Genomic DNA, 25,100 nt, shown 5'->3' with positions numbered 1-25,100 from the left:
GTACGAGTTGCTCCCCTGCTGTACCATGTGCTCGGAAGTCCGCACACAATCCGCGTACCTGCCGCCTGCCCACTCATCATGCAAACACAGTGGCGATGCAGAAAGGATCCGCGCAAGTTGAGTCATTTTGCGGATAACTGTACATAAAACAAACAAACAAGGGATACAATTCCCTTAATACGGGCGAATTGCCCCGCTTCAAAAGGTGGAACACGGGTGAGTGTGTTCCTGACAGCCCGCTTTCAAGTTAAATTCTCTGAAGATAACTTGAAGGGATTTTTTCAGATGTAACGCTTTTTAAGGTTTGTTCAATAAATTTGTCATCCTTGCACAGCCGTCTCCGTGTAGCAAACACATCGCGCTGACAAGCCAGCGAAATACTGCTTTGTCTTGGCATTTGCTTACATTCCCATCACTCCTCGTGCCCCTACATGATGAATGGCTCTGCACATGTGTGGATATGTGTTGGCTGATTGTATACTTTGTTCTTTGTGTGTGAGTGTGTGTGTGTGTGTCCTTTTTTCTAGTAGAAAAGGAGGGAGATGGAGCTTGGCTCTCCTATCCTTTCCACAGTTCTTGTACATGTGCAATTACATTCCTCCTCTAATGGAGAACAGAGCTCTACCCAAGTTCACTCTCCATAAAGAGCTACTGTTCCCTTGCTGTGTGTACTTACATTTGTGTGTCGCCACAACTACCCCTTAGCCTTGAGTATTCCCACTCATCTTGTCATCTTGGCTGAATCCATACAGGAAGTTGATTACAGATTGGTTGGGCTCATGTTTCCCACTAACATGTCCCGGGATGGCCTGAGGTTCTGTTTTGAGAGATTGGTTTGGACGGGACCGAGAACAATAGGCGTGTTGTCCAGTTTTTAGGCGCGCGTGTGGCGGCAGTGTTTCAATGTTCTGTCAAGGTATTTGTAGCTCTTTTGCATGTTCTTATGGGGTGAAACGATTTCTTGATTACCCATTCAGCAAACTTTTAAGTAACTTTACTGCGAGTTAGCCAGCAGTACCTTTGTTCCGCCTGGTGTAAGAAAAATTTTGCAAAAAAAGTTTTTTAATATCACATCATTATTTTCAGCCATTTTAGTAGCATGGCTCTTTGGGGGAAAATGTCACTTTGTCATTCAGTCACTCCACGCTGAAATATCTCAGCAACTATTAGATGGATTGCCATGCCATTTGATACAGACATTCATGGAAATGAGGATAAACTCTCAGACTTTTCAAAAATGTCTAAGTATCCAATCATTTTCATTATAACTAAATACCTCCAAAACTGATCCCCTCAGTTCCCCTCAGTAATTAGCTAACTACACTAATTTAACAAGGTGAGCATGACAACCGCGAGTGGCCCCTTAACATCAACACTTTAGCATTAGCATCGTGGTTGGTTCGCTTTGGTTGTCTGAGAGTGCTGGGAATGAAATGAGGCGGTTTACTTGCTATCATCGGGGTTTGTCAGGAAGTCATGGTGTTTATCCCCTTTGCCCAAACTTGTTCCTGCCACTCTTTTGCATATTTCCACATCCGCCCTCTCATGTCAGGAGTTCATGTTGAGCGACTCATTCTAACCTGGAGGCAGGGTTTGAGAGGACGCTCTTTGTCTTGTTTGTTCTTCATCTGACAGGCATGTCCCAAAAGGTGCTGTCTCATTCCTTTGGATGCCACTCACGTGGTTTCAACAATAAATGCTTTATTCATGTCCCCCACCATTACCTAAACTGTACATACCCTCTCTTTAGAACAAAGCATCCAGTCATGACTCAGTCAAATAATCATTATGGCTCCTTAAGTACCTCTGTGGAAATGAGGAACTGGCAGTAAAAATTGAGGAATGTGCCTCAATAAAGCTGCCTTTGAATGGTTGCTCAGGCAATGTCATAACAGCAGGTGCAATAAATGAAAAGGTAGGACAGATTAGTCCTGCGGCTGCCAATGGCAAGCAGCCATCAGGTCAGCTGATGGCCGGGCAGAGGGGTTTTTCCCACTCTGAGGGAAATGGACCACAGCACACTGTTAGTCTAAAGTCATTTCACAAGGTATTGCTGTAAAACACATATCTAATGTGGTATCCAGAGTAAATGGGTGTCTTACTTTCATGCGTACAAACCTCACATCTAAATATATATTTTCTCAGCTATTCCTCTGAAGAAACCCAAAATGAATTTATGCTTCTAACAAGTATCATCTGTGTAGCCAAAGCCTAATATAACATATTCCTCTGTGCCAGAGAGCTCTTTTGTCATCTAAAAGCTATTAAGAAAACGTAAAAGAGTCATACTGTTGCACCGGGTGGAATATTTCTTCATTACGCTGAACATGGCCGATGCAGTCGGCTCTGAAACAGCTCTGTGACAGCATTTACAGTCTCTGAAGGGTTCGCTCAATTCCGTGTTGGGTTGATGCACCCGGTTCTTTTATGTGTTTTTAATTGTTGTTGGACTACAAGTTTAGAGTCTTATTGCACAGAGGCTTAAGCTGTAATAAAAGCATAAAATAATGTCTTAAAGAGCAGTGATGAAACATTCTAATAAACAATCATTTGAAATGTCCTATAATCACATTGAAATTCTACACAGCGATATTAAAGAGGCAAACATATCGTCGGGCTCTCATGGAGTCCCCCCCTTTTATCCGTTAATCCCAACCCTGTCCTCGGTATCTGGGAATGACAGACGGTGGACAGCAGAAGGGTGTCAGGCTGACAGACAACCATCACACAGTCGGCACACTACTTACACACTCGCGAGGCCAGCAGCCCCTTCAATTACCGCCTCAGACAACAAGCCAGACCGGCATCATCATCATCATCATCATCCTCCTCCCCCTCCTCCTCCTCCTCCTCTCAACCTCCACGCGATCCATACAGGTCAAGGCACACATAGAAGCAGCTGCAAACAGGCCTAAACACAAACACAAGATTTCTGTAGTGAAAATTGAAATCGTGGACACCTCTTGTTGCTGCATCGATTCAGTCGGCTGCTTTACAACGAGAAGCCGGCAGCACAGTGGGCACCCTCGCACACATGAACCTCTGAATGTGGTTTCAACACACAGGGACATACTTCTCATTAATATTGAAAGAGTTTTGAGGGTTCCGACTGAACGCACATCTTTCTGTGCACTGTGTGTCATTGATGAATAATTGACACCCCCCTCCACCCCTCGCAATTTGTCGGAATGAACAGCTGTGCTTCTGTGTTCCTCTTCAAGAGGACCTTTTCAATTACAGGCACGTTAAAGCAACGTCTTATTAGTCACAGTGTCACGGTTTTATTCTGAATGAACGGGCATCGAATGTCATGACACAACGCTTCATTTTTCGACAGGTACGAGATCAAATACGACAAGGACGACTACGTGCTGCGAGTGAAGAAGGCTTCCGTCAACGACGAGGGCGCCTTCACCTGCGTGGCGGAGAACCGCGTGGGGAAGCTGGAGGCCTCCGCCACGCTCACTGTCAGAGGTACGGCCCACCGTTGCTCCTTGTGACCCATCTCACGTGACGCCACGGGCCGCTGGCGTTATTGTCCTTCGTGCACCGGTGTGAGGTCCGGACTGGCGGTCCTCTCTCGCCTCCGAATGAAGATGTAGACAGTCTATGGTCTGTGTGTTGAATTATTTACATTTCCAAGTGCAGCGTTGACACACTCTGTCGCCCCCCCTTCCCCTCCCCCCGTTTCGGTGGGCCGCTCGCCACCCCGTCCATGCTGCAACCAGCCAGTAAGCAAAGCCATTTCACAGACTACTGGTGCACACCGCCAGCCCCACACCTGGGGTTTGGAAGGTTAATAAAAACATTCTAACCATAATTCTCCCTTTTTCACCACCGTTCTTCCCATCAAAGCCGAGTGTTTATGGTCCCCGTGGAGCGTTTTAAAGCGACTCGAGGGGCCAGAGGGAGACAAAACACGGACTGGGTTGAAAGGGGGATTTGTGACGGCAGCATCTCAGTGTTTTACTCAACACATACAGTATAGAAACACAGAAGAATCACTGGAAACTTCACCAAGTGTTCTGCACAGAGAGCGGGACTCGTGAACCCCACTTTCGGAACGAGGCCCTCTTGCTGTCTTCCCTTTGAAATCCCTTCTTGATGTGTCTCTTCTGCTTGCTTTCTTTGTTGTGCTCTTTCCATCAGCACACCTTCACCTTGCTATTTCAAACACACCGTCCTTAGGATTGTAGATTTAATTTGTGCAGACAGCAAAGGTCTCGTAGTTTGTTTTGTCTCTCCCGAGTGGAATGGGCTTCCCCCCGGAGGTGTTTGAATGTATTAGCAGATGTTTGAGCACCAGGGGGCGCTCACACAGGGCTGACTCCTAACAGTCTATCAGTCAAACTGTCCAGTGGACAAAAGACAAAATGTATTGGATCATCTATGCCATGCTTACCCGATACCAGAAACCTGTTGGCCCCAACACAACATGTCATTCATTCTGACTTTGATTTCTTTCTGTCTTATTTTATTATCCGTCTGTTTTGTTCGTCTTGTCTTGTTTCATGTGTTTGTGCGTCCGTGTCTTGATTTGCTCCTTTCGTGTATCCACCCCTCCATTGTCGTGTCTCCAGCTCGCCCTGTCGGTAAGTACCCATCCTTCTGATTTGATTCCATCCTGCATGCCCCCCCCCCCCCTTCCATACACATTACCCTCTGGAATTATTGTTTGCAAATACTTTTGTATTTTGTGGCGATTTTACTGCTGGAATTACACAAACACTAATCACCTATGACACCAGATCTGTACTTTATTTGGATGTGAGGCGTACCCAGCCTAGTCAATGTAGCCAGCTGGACGTAGTTCTTTGCAGCAACTTGACAGAATACAGTCAATAAGTGAGTATCTATATGTTTTGAACTAAATACATAGAATCTTAAGTCAACATGATTTAGAAGTGTTTTTAATATAGATAAAGCTTTATTTAGTATATCCTCTAGTGTTTCAATTTTCCAGCGTAATCTACAACCACAATATACAATATACAAAATCACTGTCTTTCCAAATTGCTAATTCTTTTTCGTAGGTTAGTATCTTCATCAAAATAGCACTTGATCGTAACCAGCGGCTGGATTTCAACACCAGTCACAGCACAGACGTATCAAGTACGATAACTGTTATCCACACCAGTGCATCACTGAACTGTGGGGTCTATGGATTCTAGATCCGGCCCTTTTCAACGACTGGGTGGGCTGGCAGTCTCAAGACTGAGACGTTTTCTTCTCATATGGTCCAGGACGTGTTTAACTTGCAATTCTTGAAGCCATCTGTGGATTTTTGGAACACAAAACTGAGATGTGTTTGGTTTGGATGAGCTTCTCTGCTTCTGAGCCCCATGACACTGAGCTGGGAATCTTATTGTATTTCCCCCTATGCATTGGGGGAGGGTCCAGGCCGAATTAAAACCGATACACTTAAGATGTCGAAACTTTGAGTGTAAATGGGAATCTGCGGAGAAAGGTGTTCTTTCTCAGAGTAGAAACCGGAGCGATGCAGGAACAGGAGACATGTGTTGGTACAAAGAAGGGAGAGGAAAGGAATGGCAGAAGTGTTTGTCGAGACAGGCTTGACTGGCAGGGGGAAAAAACAGACACTGCCGGCAGGACTGGTTGCCAAAACAGCAGTAGCTGTCAGCTTTCAAGAAGATGGAGGAAATTACACATTCTCTCTGCCTGTGGGAAGAGACGGTAATTGCCGTTGACTTCTGAATAAAATATGATTGAAAAGGGGGATTTTAAAGGAGGAAGTCATGCTTCTTAGTTTGTGTGCCTGGGTGTTCTTGATGGATGCATTTCTCTTTGTCCATTTGTTCTTTTCACCCTGACTGCTGTTTTAATGCGGAGTCATCTCCAAACCAGGCAGATGTAGGTTTTTATGAATTAAATATGGGGGACTGATCATGTGCTTCCTCAGGAGTTGACAGGAAGGAGCCTCTCACGTGTCATTAAGGGTCTCTGAATCAAAAACAGGGCCAGCGTGAGTTGCCCTGAGCTAAGAAGCTCTCACACACTGAATTCCTCTTGATTCGTCGGAGTGTTTGATCTGTTCTTCTCTGTGGGCTTCCCTCTCGTTTTTTAAGGTCCATCACATCGCATTTCCCAAAAAGCATTTTATTCCTTTTCCAAAGTAATTTGAAAAATAGCTTCAAGGAAAAGTTGGATGTTTGACCTGGTGACAGCGGGAAACATACTTCATTTTGGGTGTATCAGTTACAAAAAGAGGGACTATTTCAAGTTTCTGCCCATTGAAAAAAAAGAGAGAATATTCTGCTAGTCTGGTGGAATCTAGACATGCCTAACTTTCTTTTATTTTGGATTTTTTACATCTAGCTTTAAAAAAATCACCATACAAGCAAAAACCAATTATTAACCTCAAAAGCATTTCCATAACTCGATTCTGTTTGGCAGTAACATCGATAAGGACATCAGTTTAGTATTTTGTACAAATTAAATTGATTGTCTCGGCATCAACAGTTGATGAGGATGGGAAAGAAGGAGGTACCAACGGGGAGGATGTGAAAAAGCACAAAGTCGGGCGCAGCTGTGAGCGGGACATGTCTGTAATGTGTTAAACTATATTTTTTAGCGAGTTGTTAGCAAATGCCGAGTGTGGGATGGAACAAAGCAGAGGAAGTAGAGGGAGGGAAAACTGACTCCTCGCCAGAGCATGATTTAGGAGCTCTGTATCGAGCCGAGCATTGTGAGAGCCACATGATATCCAAGCTGCAGAAGGCCAAACGGGAAGGCAGTAAATCTGTAGCCATCTGTACCATTCCCAACTGTGTGTGTCTTGGACAAATACACACCCTCAAAACGGGATTACAAGGAGTAACCAGCCAAATAGGAAGAGTTTGGCCTTACTGGAACCAGATGGCCTGTCATCGAAAAGTCTTACAAAAGAAACGGAAAGGCTCTATTGTTACAGACTTGTATAACAATTTGTTAAAGTGGTCTCCGCTGTTCTTTGTTTGCATTTAGTCAGGTTCTTTGTTGACTTTTGTTATCTGAACTATGATTCCTTCAGTAAGGAACGTGGTGATCTTTTATCTTGGCAAACATGGGACCAGGGAATAAACAAGTAGAAGTCTTGGGTCATGCAGTAAATTCACTCAAGTCAAGCTCAGACATTTTCAGACATTGAGTTTTTCAGCAGAGATATTTGCATTTAGGATAAGCATATAGACACTGTGACCAATGTGATTCATGGTAACTGGTAGTTAAAACTATGGACCAAGGATGAAAAAGCTGCCTTCTAAATGCAAGTTTTTGGGGAGAAAAACATACATTAACAAAAAAAAGACAATTATATTGTATTATCCCAGCTATCTACACCGGATTTAGAAGCCTGTCCTTATTAGTGGTCAGTGGAGAAGAGGTGGAAATGTGAGAGAGGAATGATGAATTTATGTCTCCCTGACCTACCTTGCAGAGAATGGGCAGGAAGCAAAGAGAAGTGACGCTGCACACCAAAACTAACTTAATTAAATGTAGTCTCAAAACTTTTCTCTCTTTATTATTGAACTGCATCTGCCAAGTCGTCAGTCAGACAATTCTCACTTCATCCACACCGCGAGTGTGTGGCAACTGCTCTGGCTCCTGATGAAGTCATGAAAAATTAACTGTGAAAGCTTCAAAGTCGGATAGCTTTTCGAGCGTCTTCTTCTTCTTCGTTTGATGGATGGATCTTGACTTTTCCATGAGACGCATACTGATGCGGACTAAATCTTACATGTGGAAAGTCGGACATGATTAAGCCATTAATGTATGTGACTGCTCGTGGTGTGTGATGTTTCCAGGGCATGGCTGTGCCTCTGTGTTGTCTCAGATCTAAATGCCATCTTGACTGAGGCTACGTTTGCCCCCCTGTGCGGATGCCAATGTGACCGTCATTCATCCAGCCTCGGCTTCACCTGGATGAATGGACAATCAGGTTAACATGGCAATACTGGTCATGATAGCCATTGGTGTCCCTTCTCTGTTCAGAGCCACTAGCGAGCGAAAAATTGACAAACGCTGCATGGAAGTTCTGTACGCCACTCCCATTTTGACCATGTGGTGTAATGCTTGTTCCCCCAGCCCTGATAATCTCCAGCCCTTGTGTTTGGCCCGGTGCACCACTGCTCTACTAACACTGTTGTTTCCTGCCCTTTGACTTCAGCTGCTCCCCAGTTTGTCATCCGCCCGAGGGACCAAATTGTGTCTCAAGGCCGCACTGCCACCTTCCCGTGTGAAACTAAAGGAAATCCTCAGCCTGCTGTTTTCTGGCAGAGGGAGGGAAGTCAGGTAAGGGCAAAGAATCACACAACCACAACACAACTGTATCACTTTTTTTTAATACATGTCAATATATATCGCAATGCTAGTCGGCAGCTTTCTTTATCTACTGTGTGTCTTGTGGATTGCTGAGTACTTAAGAGTCTCCTGCCCTGAACACACACACACACACACACACACACTCACCTGCAAACTACAGTATCTGACATCTGTATCTTTACTACAGACACAGATACACCTTTGTTCTTAGGAGCCGGCAAATGACAGCGTGCCTGGCAAAGTGCTAATCGGTTCTCTGTGACCCTGCACCGATAAGAACGATCCTATCCCTCATGCAAGCAGATAACCCATTCAAATACCTGGGTGTCCACACCACGCTCAACAACAGTTCCAATTAGGAGCCTGTTGGGGCTTGTAAATGAGCCAGAGATATGATTCAGCTCTGGCTAAGGTTCAAACACACGCACACACACACACACACACACACAGCCTGCAGGCCAACAATTACAGCAGAGTTCGTTTAAAAGAGTCAACAGAAGTGAGACGTATGCTTGCATGTCCTCAAACATTTGTAATGCTCCCCTGCGTTATCCCTTACCAATGTGTGACCTACAGCCAGTGACTCAGTAACGCGTCATGTTGTGAGCTGATAGTTGAGATTCATGTCCTGGCGTGTGTCTCACGTTGTCATTATACATGAGCCAGAAATCAGTACCAAAAAAATCATTTTAACACAAGCAGTTCCTCGCCCTTTTAACCTCTGCGGTTGTCTCTGTCTTAGTTTTGATGAAGGCTTTCTTTATCCCACTCACACAGATATATAAAAGGTGAGAAGGTATTTGTTTAGAGTTCAAATTAAGTTAATTCAGTTGAGTAATTAAATAGTATAAAGGTCTTATGAGGATAATGGTGTGTGCATATCTCAAGTGCTGGATCTGCGTAGGGGCTAATTAAAAAAACAATTAAACAACGTAATGTGTTGCATTAAAGGGATTAGGTGTAATTCAATCTAGTCAATATGTTTACAGATCATACACAATAGCTGGGATAAAATCAGCCAGTTAAGAACGAAGTCAAGGTGATAGTTAAAAGTGTCACCAGTCCTTTAATCTTGTTCATTCACTCTTGAGATATGTGGGACCAATGACCCCTTTGTTTTTAGCTGTAAATGTAAAGATACATGAGCTCAATTTGTATGGGATGGTCTCTGTGGGTTAATGAGCGGTTTCAAACTGCTGTGGCACTGAAGCACAAAGGAAAGCAGTTGTGAAGCCAACAAGAAGCAACCGCCTTCATAACTCCGTGGAGCCTCTGGCTTGGCAGAAGACTAAGCATGAAACCTAGTCATCAAACTTTATACATGTTGGGTAGTTTCTGTGCGTGTGTGTGTGTGCTTCTGGTCCCATGTTCTCACTAATTGCCCCCTTCTACGTCTTCCTGCAGAATTTGCTATTTCCCAACCAACCTCAGCAGCCCAGCAGTCGCTTCTCGGTGTCACCCAGCGGAGACCTCACCATCTCCTCTGTGCAGCGGGCAGATGCTGGTTACTATATCTGCCAGGCCCTGACCGTTGCAGGCAGCATCCTTGCCAAGGCTCAACTGGAAGTCACAGATGGTGAGGGAAAACCAACGTGCAATTTCTTCCATGCCAGTACACTTACACACACCTCTGCAAATGTGGAGAGGTTGGTTGCCTTTCAAAACAGATGCACTTTAAAAAAAACGCGTGTTTAATTGTTCCCTGCATGCATTTAGACTTTTGGCCATTAACAAACAAATGGTTCGTATTGGCAAAAAAGATTTGATTTTAGTTTGGCATGGTTTTATTTTGCCACATTTTACGTGGGAAGCTTAACTCTTGGGAAAGTCCACCGTAGGTACGCGAGCATGTTGCTGTTGTTACACAATAGCAGGAATGTATTCGCCTTTAGTTTGAAAAATGTCAGTATGACCATGACCTTCAGTGACTGTGCTTTTGCATTATGTTCTTCATTTCATATATTATTTCCTGACACAATTTAATTAACTTTTCCTTCTACTTCTCCTTTTGGAAAGAAAATAAACCACTGCCCTTGAGTTTGTTCAAGTTTAATGATCAGCGTTTTAGGAGAGTGGGTGAAGTATGTATGTGCGTGTGTGAGGGAGGAAGCAAGTGAAAGAGACGCAGAGAAAGAGAAGGGGACATGATTGAGTGAGTGACAATGGTTTTCTGGGGAATGAATTACACAGGAGCATCTAATCTGCTCAGCTGTTGTGATGGGAAGATCGACGGTCACCATCTTTCCTGCTGGCAGAGAGATTAAAAGCGCTACAGGAACACTGTGGTGTGCAATAGGAATGGTTCTATTGCAAGTACAAAATTGTCATGTCCTTCACTGGACTCAACAGTAATTCATTTCATTAGTTGTTTGTTTTATTTAGTAAGTATTTATAGCAAAGAGCATGTTAAGATGAGGGTGTTAGACGGATCTAAATGAAAAGGAAGGATAAGAGAAAAGAGTGCTGAAGGGTCAGGTCACGGTCGGGTCGTGGCCACACCTGCTGCAGTCTTCTAGTGATTTACTGCCCTGAGCTCAGACAACAGTCTCGTGGCGTTCAAGGAGATCTGTAATGAGAAATTCCTGATCCAGAGACCCAAGGCCTTAGTTGAGCCTTGCCTCCTCCCTCTGTCACTCCTACACTACATCAACACATATAGGGGCATTCAAACTCAAACTTAAAATTCACCTGCAAATATATATTTTCAATGATGAATGCAATTTACTGTAGTGTTGGTACCGTATAGCGAGTTCTTATCCAGCTCCAGGTGCTTTCAATCATCTCTTCGCTTACTTTCAGATTTTCAACATCACTTTTATATCCATATTATTTTATTTTGTTGTACTAAAAACAATCCAGAGAAGTTTAACAATGAGTCAAATATCATCACTTACATTGATTTGGCTCATGGTAAGATCTGGTTTGTGCTTGTTTTTTCTTTTTCTGGCCTACGTGCCCTAAAGGGAGGGGTGACAGCAGAAGTGTATTACTTGGAAGCACTTCCTTTTGTCAGATGTATTTGCTGGAGTGGAAATAGGGGTGGAAGCGAGGGTGTGATAATGTGTTGAAAGGTTACTGAGGTAGACTTGGTAATTAGCCCCTGCAGGTCCGACATCATTAATCCATACCTTCTAATTAATGTGGCTTCTGTGATGCCAGGGGGACTCCACATTATTCAACTCTAAATATATAAACTGCCTGTGTGCTACGGTGCTAACTCTCTCTGGGATCACCTCTGACATTCACACTATTTCATTGAAGGAACCCGAAGGCTTTTTTGTCATATTATAACAAATGAATGTGCGCATGTGTATGGAATTTATTACGATATTAGCATCCATCAGAAATAAAATTAAAACTAATAGACTAGTCTGCTAATTTTTTGATATTATAGGTACAGTGTTTACAACTCATTCAGTAACTTTCACCTTTCATTGGGCCCGCACTTCATACAAAGAAGTATTTATCTGAAACCCAGTCAGAGTCGGAAGGCAGGACTCTCACCACTAAACTCTACCACAGAGTCTAGAGTAGTGTATAAAAATAAAGCGACTCAGTCAGTGACTGCAAACTGCTTAGCGCCCTCCTCCCACATCAATGGAACTGGAAAACACTACACAGCTGTTATTTGCCCGCTCCCTGCAAAGACAGGATGTGTTCATTGTTCTGTGGTGCATTTACAGATCCTGCAGAGCAAAATAACCCCTTTATGATATTGACTCACATGCATGTTATGCTAAATGCTGTCGCTGAGTTTATTTTACAGTCAGGCCCCCTTATGCGAACACAGATTTCTAACCCTAGCCCTCAGGAAGGTATGATAATATATTTCTCTTTTTGTGTCGCAGTGCTCACTGACAGGCCGCCACCCATCATTCGCCAAGGCCCATCCAATCAGACACTGGGTGTGGAAAGCGTGGCACTGTTGAGGTGCCAGGCATCTGGAGACCCCATCCCCTCCATCAGCTGGCGGAAGGATGGGGTCAGTCTGCTGGGGAAGGACGCCCGTATGTCCCTGCAGGGGCTCGGCAGCCTGCAGATAAAGAACGTCAAGGTAAAATATTTCATTGGTTCTATTGGTATAAAGAATGTCTATTTGATTTTACAGTTGTATGCATTTCTAAGAGAATCCCTGCCAGAAATCAGTAAAAATCAGCATAACTTAAGTTACCCTAATGTCTTAAAGCAGCAAATAGGCAGCATTGATTTCTTTTCTTTCTATTGTTTGATAGTATCACTTAGTGGCATGGCAGGTCAAACCGTGCTCAGCTGTGCAGGGTTGGATGGACTCCAGCTGTGACATGTCTGCACTTACTGATATACACCCACATGTGTGCACACGTACACATTTAGAGTAGATTAAATTTAAAAAGCTCACATCTTCCTCTCCCCACTCTTGAGGCCTCTGTGGAATATCTATTACGTGTGACAAAGCTGCAGACCGCTGACATGTTATTTAATAAATGGAAGGAAGGCACAGGGACAAAAACCAACAAACAACCAAAGTTCCTAAGAGGGATGGAGAGACAAGCCAGCTGTCATCGGTCCAGGGGGTTTCAGCGGCCCACCCTAAATTGATTAGCCTGGCTTTGTTGTGGTCGGCAGGACAGTGGGGTTATAAGCAAGGGGGACCGGGGAAGGGTGGTGAGTAGAAAATGGAATTCATTAGGAAATTAGCGTCAGCACTTTGAGGCACTCACAAATGACACACAGTTTCGCCAGCACAAGGCTGGCTCATGAAGTCGTACCATCGTTTTTTATTGTTTCAGCAATGGCAAGATACCACAACTGCAGCCATTGCTACTGCTCTCACAATGTGAGAATAGATGTGTTTGTTTTTTAGTCATTTATCCATGTATGTGTGTATTTTATACCAGCTTTCAGACTCTGGGATCTATACATGTGTGGCGACAAGCTCCAGCGGTGAGACATCATGGAGTGCATTCTTGGAAGTCAAAGGTACAAGATGATGTAATGTCTGTTATCTGCAAAAGAAAATAATCAACTTGTCAGTCAAGTCTTTGGGGAAAAAAAACGTCTTTTTTTTCCCTGTCTCCTTTCCCTCTCTCAGAAGCAGGTGGAGCAACGGTCCCAAAGAGCCACGATGAGAATGAGCTTCCAGGCTCACCATCTAAACCTCAGGTCACAGATGTCACCAAGAACAGCGTGTCCTTGTCCTGGCAGCCCGGGACAGCTGGAGCGTCCCCTGTCTCCTCATTTGTCATTGAAGCATTCAGGTTAGTTTTACCAGAAACATCAACACACCCTCACTCACTAGATCATGGTGAGTAAGAGGAAAAGTCCATATTAAACTGCGTTTGTATCTTCCATTGCAGTCAATCCGTGAGCAACAGCTGGCAAACCGTAGCAGATCATGTAAAAACCACCCAGTTTACCGTCAAAGGTCTCCGTCCCAACACCATCTACTTGTTCATGGTCCGAGCGGTCAACAGCCAGGGCCTGAGTGATCCAAGCCCCATGTCCGATCCCGTCAGAACACAAGGTACCTGCCACGCCGTTGCTGAGAAAGGAATTCCTTATACAGACATAATTTATCGGATACATGTGTATTTTTATCTCACTCTGTCATAATTACTTCCACTGTTTTTTCCCCATTATAGTTTGTTTCTACTGATAGCATAAGGTCACTGCGAACCCCTTCAAAGTGTGATACTTATCATACCTTCTCTGCAATCAGCAATAAATAGCTATACTGAATCACTGCACAACTTCCCAGAGGTCAAGTTCTCCATCTTAGCCAAGCTCGTTAAGACCACACTTTAAGCAAATAAGCTTTTCTACTTTTGGAAAGCTCAACTGAGTTAGTGCTATCAATGCTATGTTAATGACTATAGGAGAAAATAACTGCCTCCAAACGCAAATAAGATGTGATTACGGTGGTGGTCAGACCACAGCTTCAAAGTCTGCTGCGAAGAAAACACAAAAGAAGAAAAGCAACCTTTTGGCCAAGCTCTCTCAAGTGGAAGCCAAGAGCTTGTTTGAAAAAAAAAAGCGGTCAATTTGAATTGCAATATATCTCTCAAGAAGGTCTAAAGATGATATACACATTTGTTAACAATGACAACATGGATTTTGCTTGGCTTCCCCCGTTAATGTTGTGTATGATTCATAACCATGTTGAGTTGTCTGAATGTTTTTTCTTCATAAATTTAATTCATTTTTTGCCTCCATCCAGTAAATAACTGGGGCTCGCCTTAACCTGACACAATATCTCACGCATTGGATTTTTTTTGTATTGCTTGTAACTATATGTACATCTGCAAAATGGGAAATGAGCTGGAAAATAGTATCATCATGTCCATCCCCCATCCAACACGTCTCAGGTCACTCATACGGGGTTCAGTTGTTGATGTGGTTGCACAGGCCCCAGTAAGTGAAAAAGAGTCACACATTTTAATCCCTTTTCCAGCGCAAGTCTCTTCTCTTGTCTTCAGACCAGAAAGCAGCCTTAATACATCATTGAATGAGGCCATTTTAATGCAAATGAAGTTGCCAGTGAATGGAAAAAATGAATCCGTGATCGCCCATTGTATGTTTCCTTGTTGAAGTCAATTGGTCGATTCACTTCTACCATTTCACTTGTGATGAAGCTGTGAAACTCTTGTTAAAATCAAGTGTAGGGGAGTGGGCAACATTTCATCATTGCGCTTCTTCTTCTGTCTTTCTCGTAGACATAAGTCCTCCAGCCCAGGGTGTCGACCACAGGCACGTACAGAAGGAGCTTGGTGAGGTCATGGTTCGGTTGCACGCGCCGGTTGTGCTGAGTCCCACAACAATACAGGTCACGTGGACAGTAAGTGCCGCTTGTCTTTTTTCCGCACACAGAATACAAATATATCACTACACCTTCCATTGGTGCATCATTTCCATCTGTTCAGCTGGAGGCTTTTCACTCAAAGACAAATATAATTGTCCACTTTGCGTGTGGTTTTCTCTAGCATTTTCTCTTCACATTTAGGTCTTTACGTCAGGATAGTTTATATTCCAAATTCCTTCTTTGAAGCCAAAAAGCAGCACCTCGAGGCTACCGTTTGTTTTATGTCAGGGACTTTTAGTTCCTTGAGTCTGCTGCTTTGAAATACCGGAATCTGTGACTTAAAAGTAAAAGAACATCAAATAGCGGAAATATGTTTGTCTTAACTATCAAAAGAGATGTCAGAGACATCTGGTTGTTCATCAATCTTCTGTATATTTTCAGCTGCTTCCTTCTTAAAACAGAAGCACAGATGGAATTAGTTTCAAGTAAATGTTTGTGGTTGAACTGCATTTTGTGAATACAATTTTTCCTGTTTACTTACTGTCAAGAGAGAATGTATTAATCTTCTTCATCACTCATTTGTACAAGCAATACAAACACACCTGTTCTCCCCTCTGTGGGTATGTTCTCACAAAAAGAATCGCATTATGTCCTTAAACCAGTCAATCTCATCAAATGTGAACAATTTAAAAATTCTGTTTTTTTTATTCAATTAATTGTAGCGCAAATGAATGTCCAAAATTCAGGTGGTTACACACTATTGCTATGTGGATGTTTATTTTGATTGTGGAGCTGTGAATTAATCAGGTGCCGGTATTTACAGTATACATCTGTCACTTAGTGGCCTTTTTCCATCTTCAAATGGGCCGCATTAGCAGATTTCCTGCTGACACATTTATTGACCCCAGTAATAAGTCTCACCCGCAGACTTTAATTCAAAAACAGTGTTTTATGATTGTAATGTACAATAAACACGGAACACGGCCACCCAATCAATCAGGGGCCCTTTCAGTAAACAAAGGGGCCCCTCTCAGAAAGCTTTTATATACCCGCAGCATTCTATTAATAAAAGTCCCGCGCCAAGCTGGGGATCCATTTTGCTGATTTACTCTTGCCACACTTGCGAAAAAACAGCCGCTTAATATCCCACTTTGAAGCCCGGCTCACTTCTTCGACTGTTAACAAGCCATTACTGTGAGTTATGCGTCCGCTCCTACTCTGCATGAATTCAGTATTTTCTGTCTAGCCAAATGGGTCCAAGTTTTTCACCGAGGGGCCCTTCTTGGGTGGCAAGAAGTCTCTCCGTCTTTTCTATGGGACACATCTGCTGTTATCGCCTCTGCTGTGTGTTCTCACCCATGTCCCCAGTGTGTCTCCATGAGTTGCCGCATGACACCTTTCATACCCACAGCCCATCTTATAGGTGGGGTGGCCTGCTTCCGGGTGTCACTTGTTAGAATTAATAATAGATGGGATACATGCATGTGTCCTTTAAGGGGGCATTACGGAAAGTCTTTTTAATGGAGGCGGGAACCCTTTGGGCAAGTTTCTGTGCCTATGAGGTAATGTCAGGGTGATAATTGGCAGAGTGTGTCAGAGCTTGTGATAAAAGGCCCATTAAACCAGAAACAGCCTCTAAAGTGTCATCAATCCAATCCTGTTCCAAAAAAACATCCTTTCATGTTGTCAAGTGGCTGGCACAAGTAAGCATCTACCAATCTCCACTCCGCAGATCCTTTTGCAGTGGAAACACAACAGTAACCTTGACTTTGTTACCCTTCTCAGGTGGATCGTCAGTCTCAGTTCATCCAGGGTTACAGAGTTCTGTACAGGCAGACATCGGGCCTGCCTTCACCGGGACCCTGGCAGACCCAGGATGTGAAGGTCCCTTCTGAACGCAGCGTCATCCTCTCTGCGCTCAAAAAGGGCATCGTGTATGAGATCAAGGTCCGTCCTTACTTCAACGAGTTTCAAGGCATGGACGGTGAATCCAGAACGGCCCGGACGACTGAAGAAGGTATGAAACCGATTAACACGCTGAGTATTTTGTAGATGTGTGTCGGCAGCGAAACAACTCAGAGACCCAAACAGTCGCGAGTCCCCTACCAATGTGGGTTGACATGTGACACGTGACCCCTTAGGCTGTTTTCATAATGTTGTTTTTCGTCATTGTATCACACTGAGAGTCGAGGGTATATGTGCGGACGCTTGCATGTTTGTGCCTGTCCGGCTGACCTTCCTGCTGCGCTTTTTTCTATGATTGGTGGTGTTAGTGCCAAACTCCTTCTAATCCATCACCCGGCAGCCACGGGCCTGAGCTGTGATTGGACGCAGCACACACTTCCTCCTGCGAAGATGATCTGTCGCCCAGAGCTCGATTCATACAGACTCTGACAAGGCCACCGAGTAGTGTGGCACACACAAACAAATGCACAAAAGCATGTGTTTGGATACATTTACTATTTGGACTTTTGCCTGAACAGAAAAAAAGCGTCCAAAAGCGCCGCCTCAAACTTCACGTCTGATAACTGGAATTTCATTTTTGATGCAATCTGAAAAAACACGCACTCGTTATGTGTGGTTACACTAGCACAGAGAGACAAATACAGACTCTGTTTGTTGGAGACAAAGCCTATCGTGTCACAGCATATTTGGGCCTGCATGTACGGGGAGACAGTTCACATCCTGTCCGTGTGACAGCCCTATTTATTTTCCCTTTCTCCGAGGGACCGTATCTCCCGTAGCCAGCCTGTGCACACACTGCTGTAGTGGAACTGCCATCACAGTACAGCCGTCCCAAACACACTTGTGTAGAAAAACACATCCATGCCAGCGCAGCACCTCTCCAGAAGGCCTTTGGGACCCGCATGTCCCGGCTATGACCCACGCCGATAACGCTCCCTGCGTCTTCTCTATCTGCACCCCTGTCCCTCAGGGAGCTCGACCACTTTCTATTTCTGTCCGAAGCCCGGTGGCACCGCCTGGTCATCGCTGATACGCCATGAAACGCACAGCTCTGGGCTCCTCAGAGACCAGGGGACTACTAGGAATTGCTGCTAGATGGATAGAGAAGTCTTGATCAGAGGGTGATTAAAACCTAGGTTGTCCATTAGCTAATACAATTAGAGAATCCCCTGAGCAGGTCCAGATGGATGCAAGGTTACTGTATGCTCTGCTCTGCTCAAAGCTACGTCCATCTTTCTAGTCTCCCTCCTCCTCTTTCACACGTGCTCTCACTCTCCATCTGGACAGTCATGTCAGAGCTGATGAATTAACTCTGGTTGCCATGTGATTCCCACAGATTCTTTGTCTAGGAAGTCACTAAGAATGACCATATTTTAGTCAAAAGAATGCTTATTTAGGGGGGAGGGATGCAATCTCTGGGGAAGGACCACAGGTCCCCTCACACCACCTACTGCCTTAGATTAGCTAGAAATGTGATGTTTGTTTTCCATCATCATGCAGCACGGCACTGTGTGTACGTGCGCGAGAGACGGGGGTCACATTCCTTCCTGCAATACATCACTCCGCTAATGGCTCTATTAGGACAGCCTCTGGGGGCCTCTAATGAAAAATGTATATTGTTTAGCACAAATATGCATGATAATAAGCTGTTAAATCATTCATAGCATTAACTTTGAACGACATTGTCTGTGATTGCTGCCCCGCAACAATCCAGCGCTCCGTCACCTGGATGCAATGCAGCGTCGTCGAGGCCGTAAGCGTTACGGTTGATCAGATGCTCCCTTGGTAGATTGCTTCTAATCGGGCCAAGGTGTTGGGTTCATCACCGGACCCATTCATCTTCCGCCATGCCAGGGCCTTCTGGCTCACTGGGGGCCGGCGCGGCCAATCGCGCTGAGGGATGAGCACAGATTTACAGGGTGACACGTGCCATTTTGGATGGAGGCGAGGTGAGGGAGAGGCAGCCCAGGAGTAATTGACCTGTCAGTATTCTGCCGTGGTGCCGCTCTCCTGCCAGCCACTGCGGAAATGAGAAAACATTATTTTTAAAACGTTATTTCCAGTTGGCGAAACTGTTATTTATTTTTCCCCTGTTATCCCCCCGCGGGGTCAGACAATTATTGCCATAACAATGACAAGAAGGCGAGGCTCAGGAAAGCTTGGACATGTCTTTGTTTCTATCCCCTCTTGGACGCAGAGCCGATTCATTGAGATGTGACTCGCTCTCTGATCCACACCTACTGGCTTTAGTGGTGTCTGGCTGATCGATGGCATCAGTCAATATGTTTGCTGAGACCTTGTTTCCTTCCCCTAAAATGCAATTTTTGTCATATTTCCTTCGCGTCTGCGCTTCATCCTATAAGCCTGTTGACCCGCACGCCCCCCCCCCCCGGCTTCGCTCGGTGCCGGAGTCTTAGCTTGACTGAGAGAGCACTTTCCTGACTGCGCCGGGCCGTCATCCCACAAATCAATACAAGAGCATTGTCTGCGCAAATCCACCAGGCTGGAGCAGAGGATGAGGTATTAAATCATAGCGAAAACCTTAAAAGAAAAGGCTATAGCCACGTCAGACCTGCCGTGGTCTTGATGTAAGTTCCCCTCTAATGAGACATCTTGACAGCATTCAAACTGGAAGAATAACATCCATCGGAACAGGAGCTTTGTGTGTGTGTGTGTGTGTGTGTGTGTGTGTGTCTGAATGGTTTTGCATATATGAACTCGAGCGTACACATTGATGAGCTCCTGGTGAAACCCAGGATGTGGATTCTTGTCTCTAAGGGGAACACGCCCTCTCCCGCCGAGCTGCAGACGAGCACATTGGAGTGTTGACCTGGTTATTCTGTGCCCCCTCTTGCAGCTCCCAGTGCCCCTCCTCAGCAGGTAACGGTCCTGACAGTGGGAAACCAGAATAGCACGTCCATAAGCATCTCCTGGGATCCCCCGTCACCGGACCACCAGAACGGCATCATCCAAGAGTACAAGGTTTGTCTCGGCGCGTCGACGCGGATTTGCATTTGCTCTTATCACAGCCAAATGGATTCAGGAGCCATTTGTTCCCCTTTTTTTCACTTCAGATCTGGTGCCTGGGGAACGAGACACGCTTCCACGTGAATAAGACCGTGGATGCCGCCATACGCTCGGTGGTGGTGGGCGGGCTGCAGGTGGGCGTGGTGTACCGCGTGGAGGTGGCTGCCAGCACAAGCGCAGGGGTTGGAGTCAAGAGTGAACCTCAGTCCATTATCATCGGTAAGGTTTGGCCTGACAAAAAGCATCCGCAACATCAAAGCGCGTCACCCTCCCCCCCCCCAAAAAAAGTGTGAAAGTTTCTGTTAAATACTAAGAATGCCGAAATGAATAGTATTGCTAAAATGCTACCTTTTTTTTTTTGTACATGTGACCTGACGAATGACGAATGATTTATGTGGAGCTGAGCCTGATTTGACCCATAACTGATGGCTTGGCCTGTAGCATGTTCTTATTTCCCCAGTGTCACTCACATAATCCATCTCCGAGAGCTGAGCCCCGAGCTTGCAGATATAATATCTTGTGTGATTTGTGTGTCCGCGGATGGTGTGTGTATTTCCATGTGGTTACACAGCGCCATAAAGGATGAAGAGCGTCTCTGCAGCTTGGCGTGTGCGTGTATTTGTTTCCCGTCAATGTGTCGAAGCATTCGCTTGTGCTCCGAGTCGAGGGGAGATCAATACACACCAGGATGCTCACCTTTTATTTCACATGGTGTGTTTCGCCAGCAGAGGAGTGAATTAGGTGGCCCGAGCTTGGCAAACAACCAGGGGGTTTGCTATAAGCTTTCAGGCTTTGTCTTTTTCAGGCTGTACATTAAATTTCCCTGCAGATCCTTCAGACCGTCGTCCGCGTTCCATGGGTCATCACACCTACTTTCTTTGAGCTTAATCCTGCCCTAACCCTGTCTTGATTCATCTGTGCTGAAAAAGTGTGACATTTTCAAGCCAGTCAGTATGACAGAAGGGCGGTTGGGATGTTTTTAACTCACCTTGAAGCAGCAAAACATGCGCAACAGCTCTATTATTTCCAGTTTATCTCTAGTAGCTACCTTCCTTAGCATCAAACTAATGTTGCCTGTTTATCTCTGTGACCTCAGGTAAGGAATTCCGGGACGTGATTATACATGGAAACCGTAACAACAGCATCACAGAGCAGATCACGGATGTTGTGAAACAACCCGCCTTTATCGCCGGCATTGGAGGGGCCTGCTGGGTCATTCTCATGGGCTTCAGCATCTGGCTCTACTGGAGGAGAAAGAAGCGAAAGGGCCTCAGCAACTACGCAGGTAAGACTAGTTTACTGCTAATATAGTCTCCTTTGTCACCTATGCACATGCACACACACATTCTGCTCTTGTGCCTTAGCAAGCAATGTATAGTTCATCTACAAATAATCTATCGAATATTATACCGTCTTTCAATCGTAATCAGTCCGGCTTTGATTCAAACAGTGTACAAGTTGCTAGCAGTGAGGTTGACATTGCTAAGTTGTCAACGCTCAAGAGGGAGACAGATGTCAGCGTGAATCATTTTCCGAGGGCTACGGTTTAGACAAATCCTCCCACGGTGTTGGTTAACAGCCCGGGGTGGTCGTGCCGAGTGGGCGGACTGGACTCTCTGCTGGTCACTGGAGTTGAGTTGAGTTTGTGCGGCTACCCTCCCACACACTGACCCCGACATCTTACTGAGTGACCCACAGGTCAACCCCCAGTCATTAGTGTTGCAGTCAGTGCAACAGTGTATTCTAACATTAGTTTACCTTCCTATTTACATGTCAAGCAAGTGAAAAAGATGAAGCGCACTTGCAGCCAGCACCAGCTAGTCTGCTTAATCCGCTCTTTGCTTGGTTCCATTCACGTGTTTGTGCGTCCCCTTCGGGTCTGTGCCGCCGCCCCTTACACCTCTGTGGCTTCTGAGCTGGCTGTCGCTACGCAGGGCGGCCAATGACGTGGTCTTACGTCCTCTGGCCCTCAGCCCCCCCCCCCTCCTAGCCTGACGCGGCACTGCATATCTCTGCAGGCTATTAACGCACAACTTTTCTGTCTTCTTGTTTTACAGTTCAGTCCTTCACCTTCACCCCTGCAGGTACTGTTCATTTGTCCCGTCTCCTCACCCCACCGTAACGCAGATTCATCTCCTGCCCGCTTTTAGTATTTGTGCTGGGATTGTCAGGCTGGTTGTCACGGCAAAAGCAAATCCAAACTTTCAAATCAAACTCAGAAGCACATTTGCTAGTCAATGAAATCTGGACTTGCTATTGGCCATGATCCCAGCCCAACAAACCCGAGCATTTGTTCCTGCCAAACCTACAGCCTTATTTACCTTTTGTGTTGTAATTGTGCGTACGTCTGCCGCTGTTTTTGAATGAAGTTTCATCCTGTCTTGTTTATCTTTTTTTTCCTTCTTGTGGTTCGGGGTGCGACTTGCCCATTTCCCTGCCCCTCTACTGATCGCATTCATCTTTGTTTTCTCTAAAGGTTTGTGTTGTAATTTATGAATCTGTTCTCCGTAGGTGTCAGTCAAGAAGCGGGGTGGGGTGTTTGGTTTCTTTCCCCTTTTCCTTCTGTATAGTGTTTGTGTTCTCTACTCGTTATGATTCTTCCCTCTAATGTGACGACGCATATTTTGTTTATAGATAAAATGCAACAGCGTTATACTGACCCAGTCAATCTGCTGAATTAAGCCCGAGTGGGAACGCAGTCATGCATCACAGTGTCAGAGACACTAAGCAGATTATTACAAAAATCAGTTTTCTACTTATAGCCCCAAAACAAGTTTTTTACTCTGGTCTTCCCACAGCAGCTGTAACAGATTATGGAGCACGTTGATCTGTTACTAAAATATTGTCTTTTTCAATAGGAGCACCTCAGAAAAGCCAAGGGAAAAGCAGGTTATTTTGCTAAAATAGACTGACAAGAACTAAACAAGTTAAACTATTGCAGATATTCTAGAGTTAGAATGGCGAGATATTTAGAGCATGAGCCAGAGGGCCTCACTTGCTTACAATTAGTTGATGTATTGAGAGTGTCCAGTCTCCTAAAGCTGTCATCATGAGGTAAATCACCGCAGCGGAGGGACCGACAGGAAGGAGGCAGGAAGGAGATTTGATGGTATTTTCGTACAGTGATTATGTTTGCCAGCCCCTCCATCCCTCTCCATAATGCTTATTAAAGGGGATTAATATGTATTCATATTGGAGAAAGTGCTTATCTGGAAGACGGAGGCGAGAAGCACAGCTCTGCCCGCCGTGTCACTCCGGCTAACATAAAAGTCTTCCACAGCAGCCCAGAAATGTGCCTGAGCACAGATAGGGACTTCAGAGGCCTTACCGCTGCACAGTTGCCTCCCCCCCCCTCGCCGCCACCCTTCTTCTCCTGTCAGTCCCTTCCTCAAACGACTGAGAATGCTCTACTGCAAGTTTGTTGGTGCTGGAACAAAGAGAAATGGCTTTAGCGAAATAAGGAACTCTGTCTCGAGCTGTCGAAGCTAGATTTATTCAGGCAGACCCGCAAGGTTTTTATCTGGTAAAAACCTTTTATTAGCAGCAAGTATTTTAATTCCAATTAGAGCTGTTCAGTTGCTTGAACCTAAATGCAATAAGTAACTATATTTGAATTGTTTTTCTTTTCCCTAAAAGTCACTCATTCTGTTCATGTCAGAGGACATTGGATTAAGTAAACCTTTAGCAGCCAGTGCAATATGTTACAGTCGTTTCCTCTAGACTGTCATCTTTGTTACTACGTCACCCACAGAAAAGCCCCCAGTCTCGCCAGGGCTTGTTGTGGAATCACCCTGAATGAAATGGAAAAGAGGAGGAATGTGCAGCCTCCTCTCTTTAATCTCCATCTGTGGAACAAATGAGCTAATTTACTAACCGCTCTCTTTCCGTCTGCTGAGTAAATCCAGCTCTCTTATTTTTTTTCTTTTACATCCTCTCTCCCCCCACATCGGTAGGAGGTGATTTCCACAAGTCTCGCTGCTTTTCTGTGCTTCCTGTGATCTCTTGAAGTTCTTACATGCTTACAACTCTCGCTGTTGCTTTTTCATCATGGTCGTTGGGCGGAGATGAAATGGATCCCGTCTCTCACTTTGAGCCGTGGAGTTTTACTAGCCGTTGACAAAGAGCAGCTCCTGTTATCTATAGATCACCGTAATGGAACAGGCCACATGCATGGCTTCTGTGGAGCCCTGCCAGCTGAAGGATCAGTAACTCAGTTTCCACGCCTGTGGATAGAAAACTCAACGTGATTAATGAGCCCTCTGCCTTTTCTAATCATTTTTTGGCTGCGATTTAATCACAAATCTGATAATAACTCAGCAGCAAAATAAGAAAGATGAAATGAGTTTTGCCTCTCATCAGGAATCTTGTCCTTGAGGAGCACATGACATCTCCACTTATGCAAAGCAAAGTGATATGCAATTCCCATCATTGCACTTTTTTTCATTTCCACGAAAGGCATTGGACGCAGAGGTTTCTCTGAGGGAATTCATCAACTAACGAATGGATACATTGCTGTTGAAGCACAAGGGCAACACTGAAACAAAATCCTTGTTCATTGCTATGTATTATACTAGAAAGACTTAATGTTTGTCCATGTTTTTCTTTTTTTTTGTCTGTCTGTCTGTCTTCTTCCCTCGGTTCTGCCTTCGCTGATTTCAGTGACGTTCCAGAGAGTGGACGGTGGTTTGATGAGCAATGGAAGGTGAGTGTCCCGCCGGAAACCAAACAATGGCAATCAGAATTCATGTGCAACATCCCAAGCAAATGAAACATCCATCTTCCCATCATTGTCATTTTATTCGATCCCTCCTAAGCTTTACATGTCGTAAAACAAACTGTCCTCCGCGGTCATGCATTAAGCCTACCGCGTTTGATTTTAACGCTGATAGATGACTGATGAATCGATTGATAGCCTATACCTGCTTGTGTGTCTGCCATGCAAACCGGCGCCCAAGTACACATTTCTACCACATCTCCGTTCATGCATTGATAGATGAACTCATAAATCTCC

At 44.9% G+C, this 25,100-nt stretch overlaps 1 protein-coding gene across 6 annotated transcripts in view; it reads left to right on the top strand.

Annotated features, from left to right (window-relative positions):
- robo2 (roundabout, axon guidance receptor, homolog 2 (Drosophila)) overlaps nucleotides 1–25,100 on the top strand; it is a 230,599-nt gene that overhangs the window by 182,588 nt on the left and 22,911 nt on the right. For 2 of the 6 annotated variants that reach the window (XM_062561229.1, XM_062561228.1), the window contains exons 6-19: nucleotides 3,338–3,474; nucleotides 8,165–8,289; nucleotides 9,724–9,895; nucleotides 12,168–12,373; nucleotides 13,197–13,278; nucleotides 13,391–13,556; nucleotides 13,656–13,822; nucleotides 15,012–15,133; nucleotides 16,883–17,114; nucleotides 19,920–20,044; nucleotides 20,137–20,313; nucleotides 21,191–21,374; nucleotides 22,147–22,173; nucleotides 24,749–24,791. In XM_062561229.1, coding sequence (XP_062417213.1) covers nucleotides 3,338–3,474; nucleotides 8,165–8,289; nucleotides 9,724–9,895; nucleotides 12,168–12,373; nucleotides 13,197–13,278; nucleotides 13,391–13,556; nucleotides 13,656–13,822; nucleotides 15,012–15,133; nucleotides 16,883–17,114; nucleotides 19,920–20,044; nucleotides 20,137–20,313; nucleotides 21,191–21,374; nucleotides 22,147–22,173; nucleotides 24,749–24,791 — 1,965 coding nt within the window. The remainder of the gene's footprint in view (nucleotides 1–3,337; nucleotides 3,475–8,164; nucleotides 8,290–9,723; nucleotides 9,896–12,167; nucleotides 12,374–13,196; nucleotides 13,279–13,390; nucleotides 13,557–13,655; nucleotides 13,823–15,011; nucleotides 15,134–16,882; nucleotides 17,115–19,919; nucleotides 20,045–20,136; nucleotides 20,314–21,190; nucleotides 21,375–22,146; nucleotides 22,174–24,748; nucleotides 24,792–25,100) is intronic. The other 4 variants (XM_062561233.1, XM_062561232.1, XM_062561231.1 and 1 more) reach the window with 2 other exon arrangements.

Source organism: Pungitius pungitius, chromosome 3 (assembly GCF_949316345.1).
Source record: "Pungitius pungitius chromosome 3, fPunPun2.1, whole genome shotgun sequence".
Lineage (NCBI taxonomy): Eukaryota > Metazoa > Chordata > Actinopteri > Perciformes > Gasterosteidae > Pungitius > Pungitius pungitius.
The sequence above is the reverse complement of the archived record's forward strand: the minus strand, read 5'-3'. Positions and strand labels throughout refer to the sequence as shown.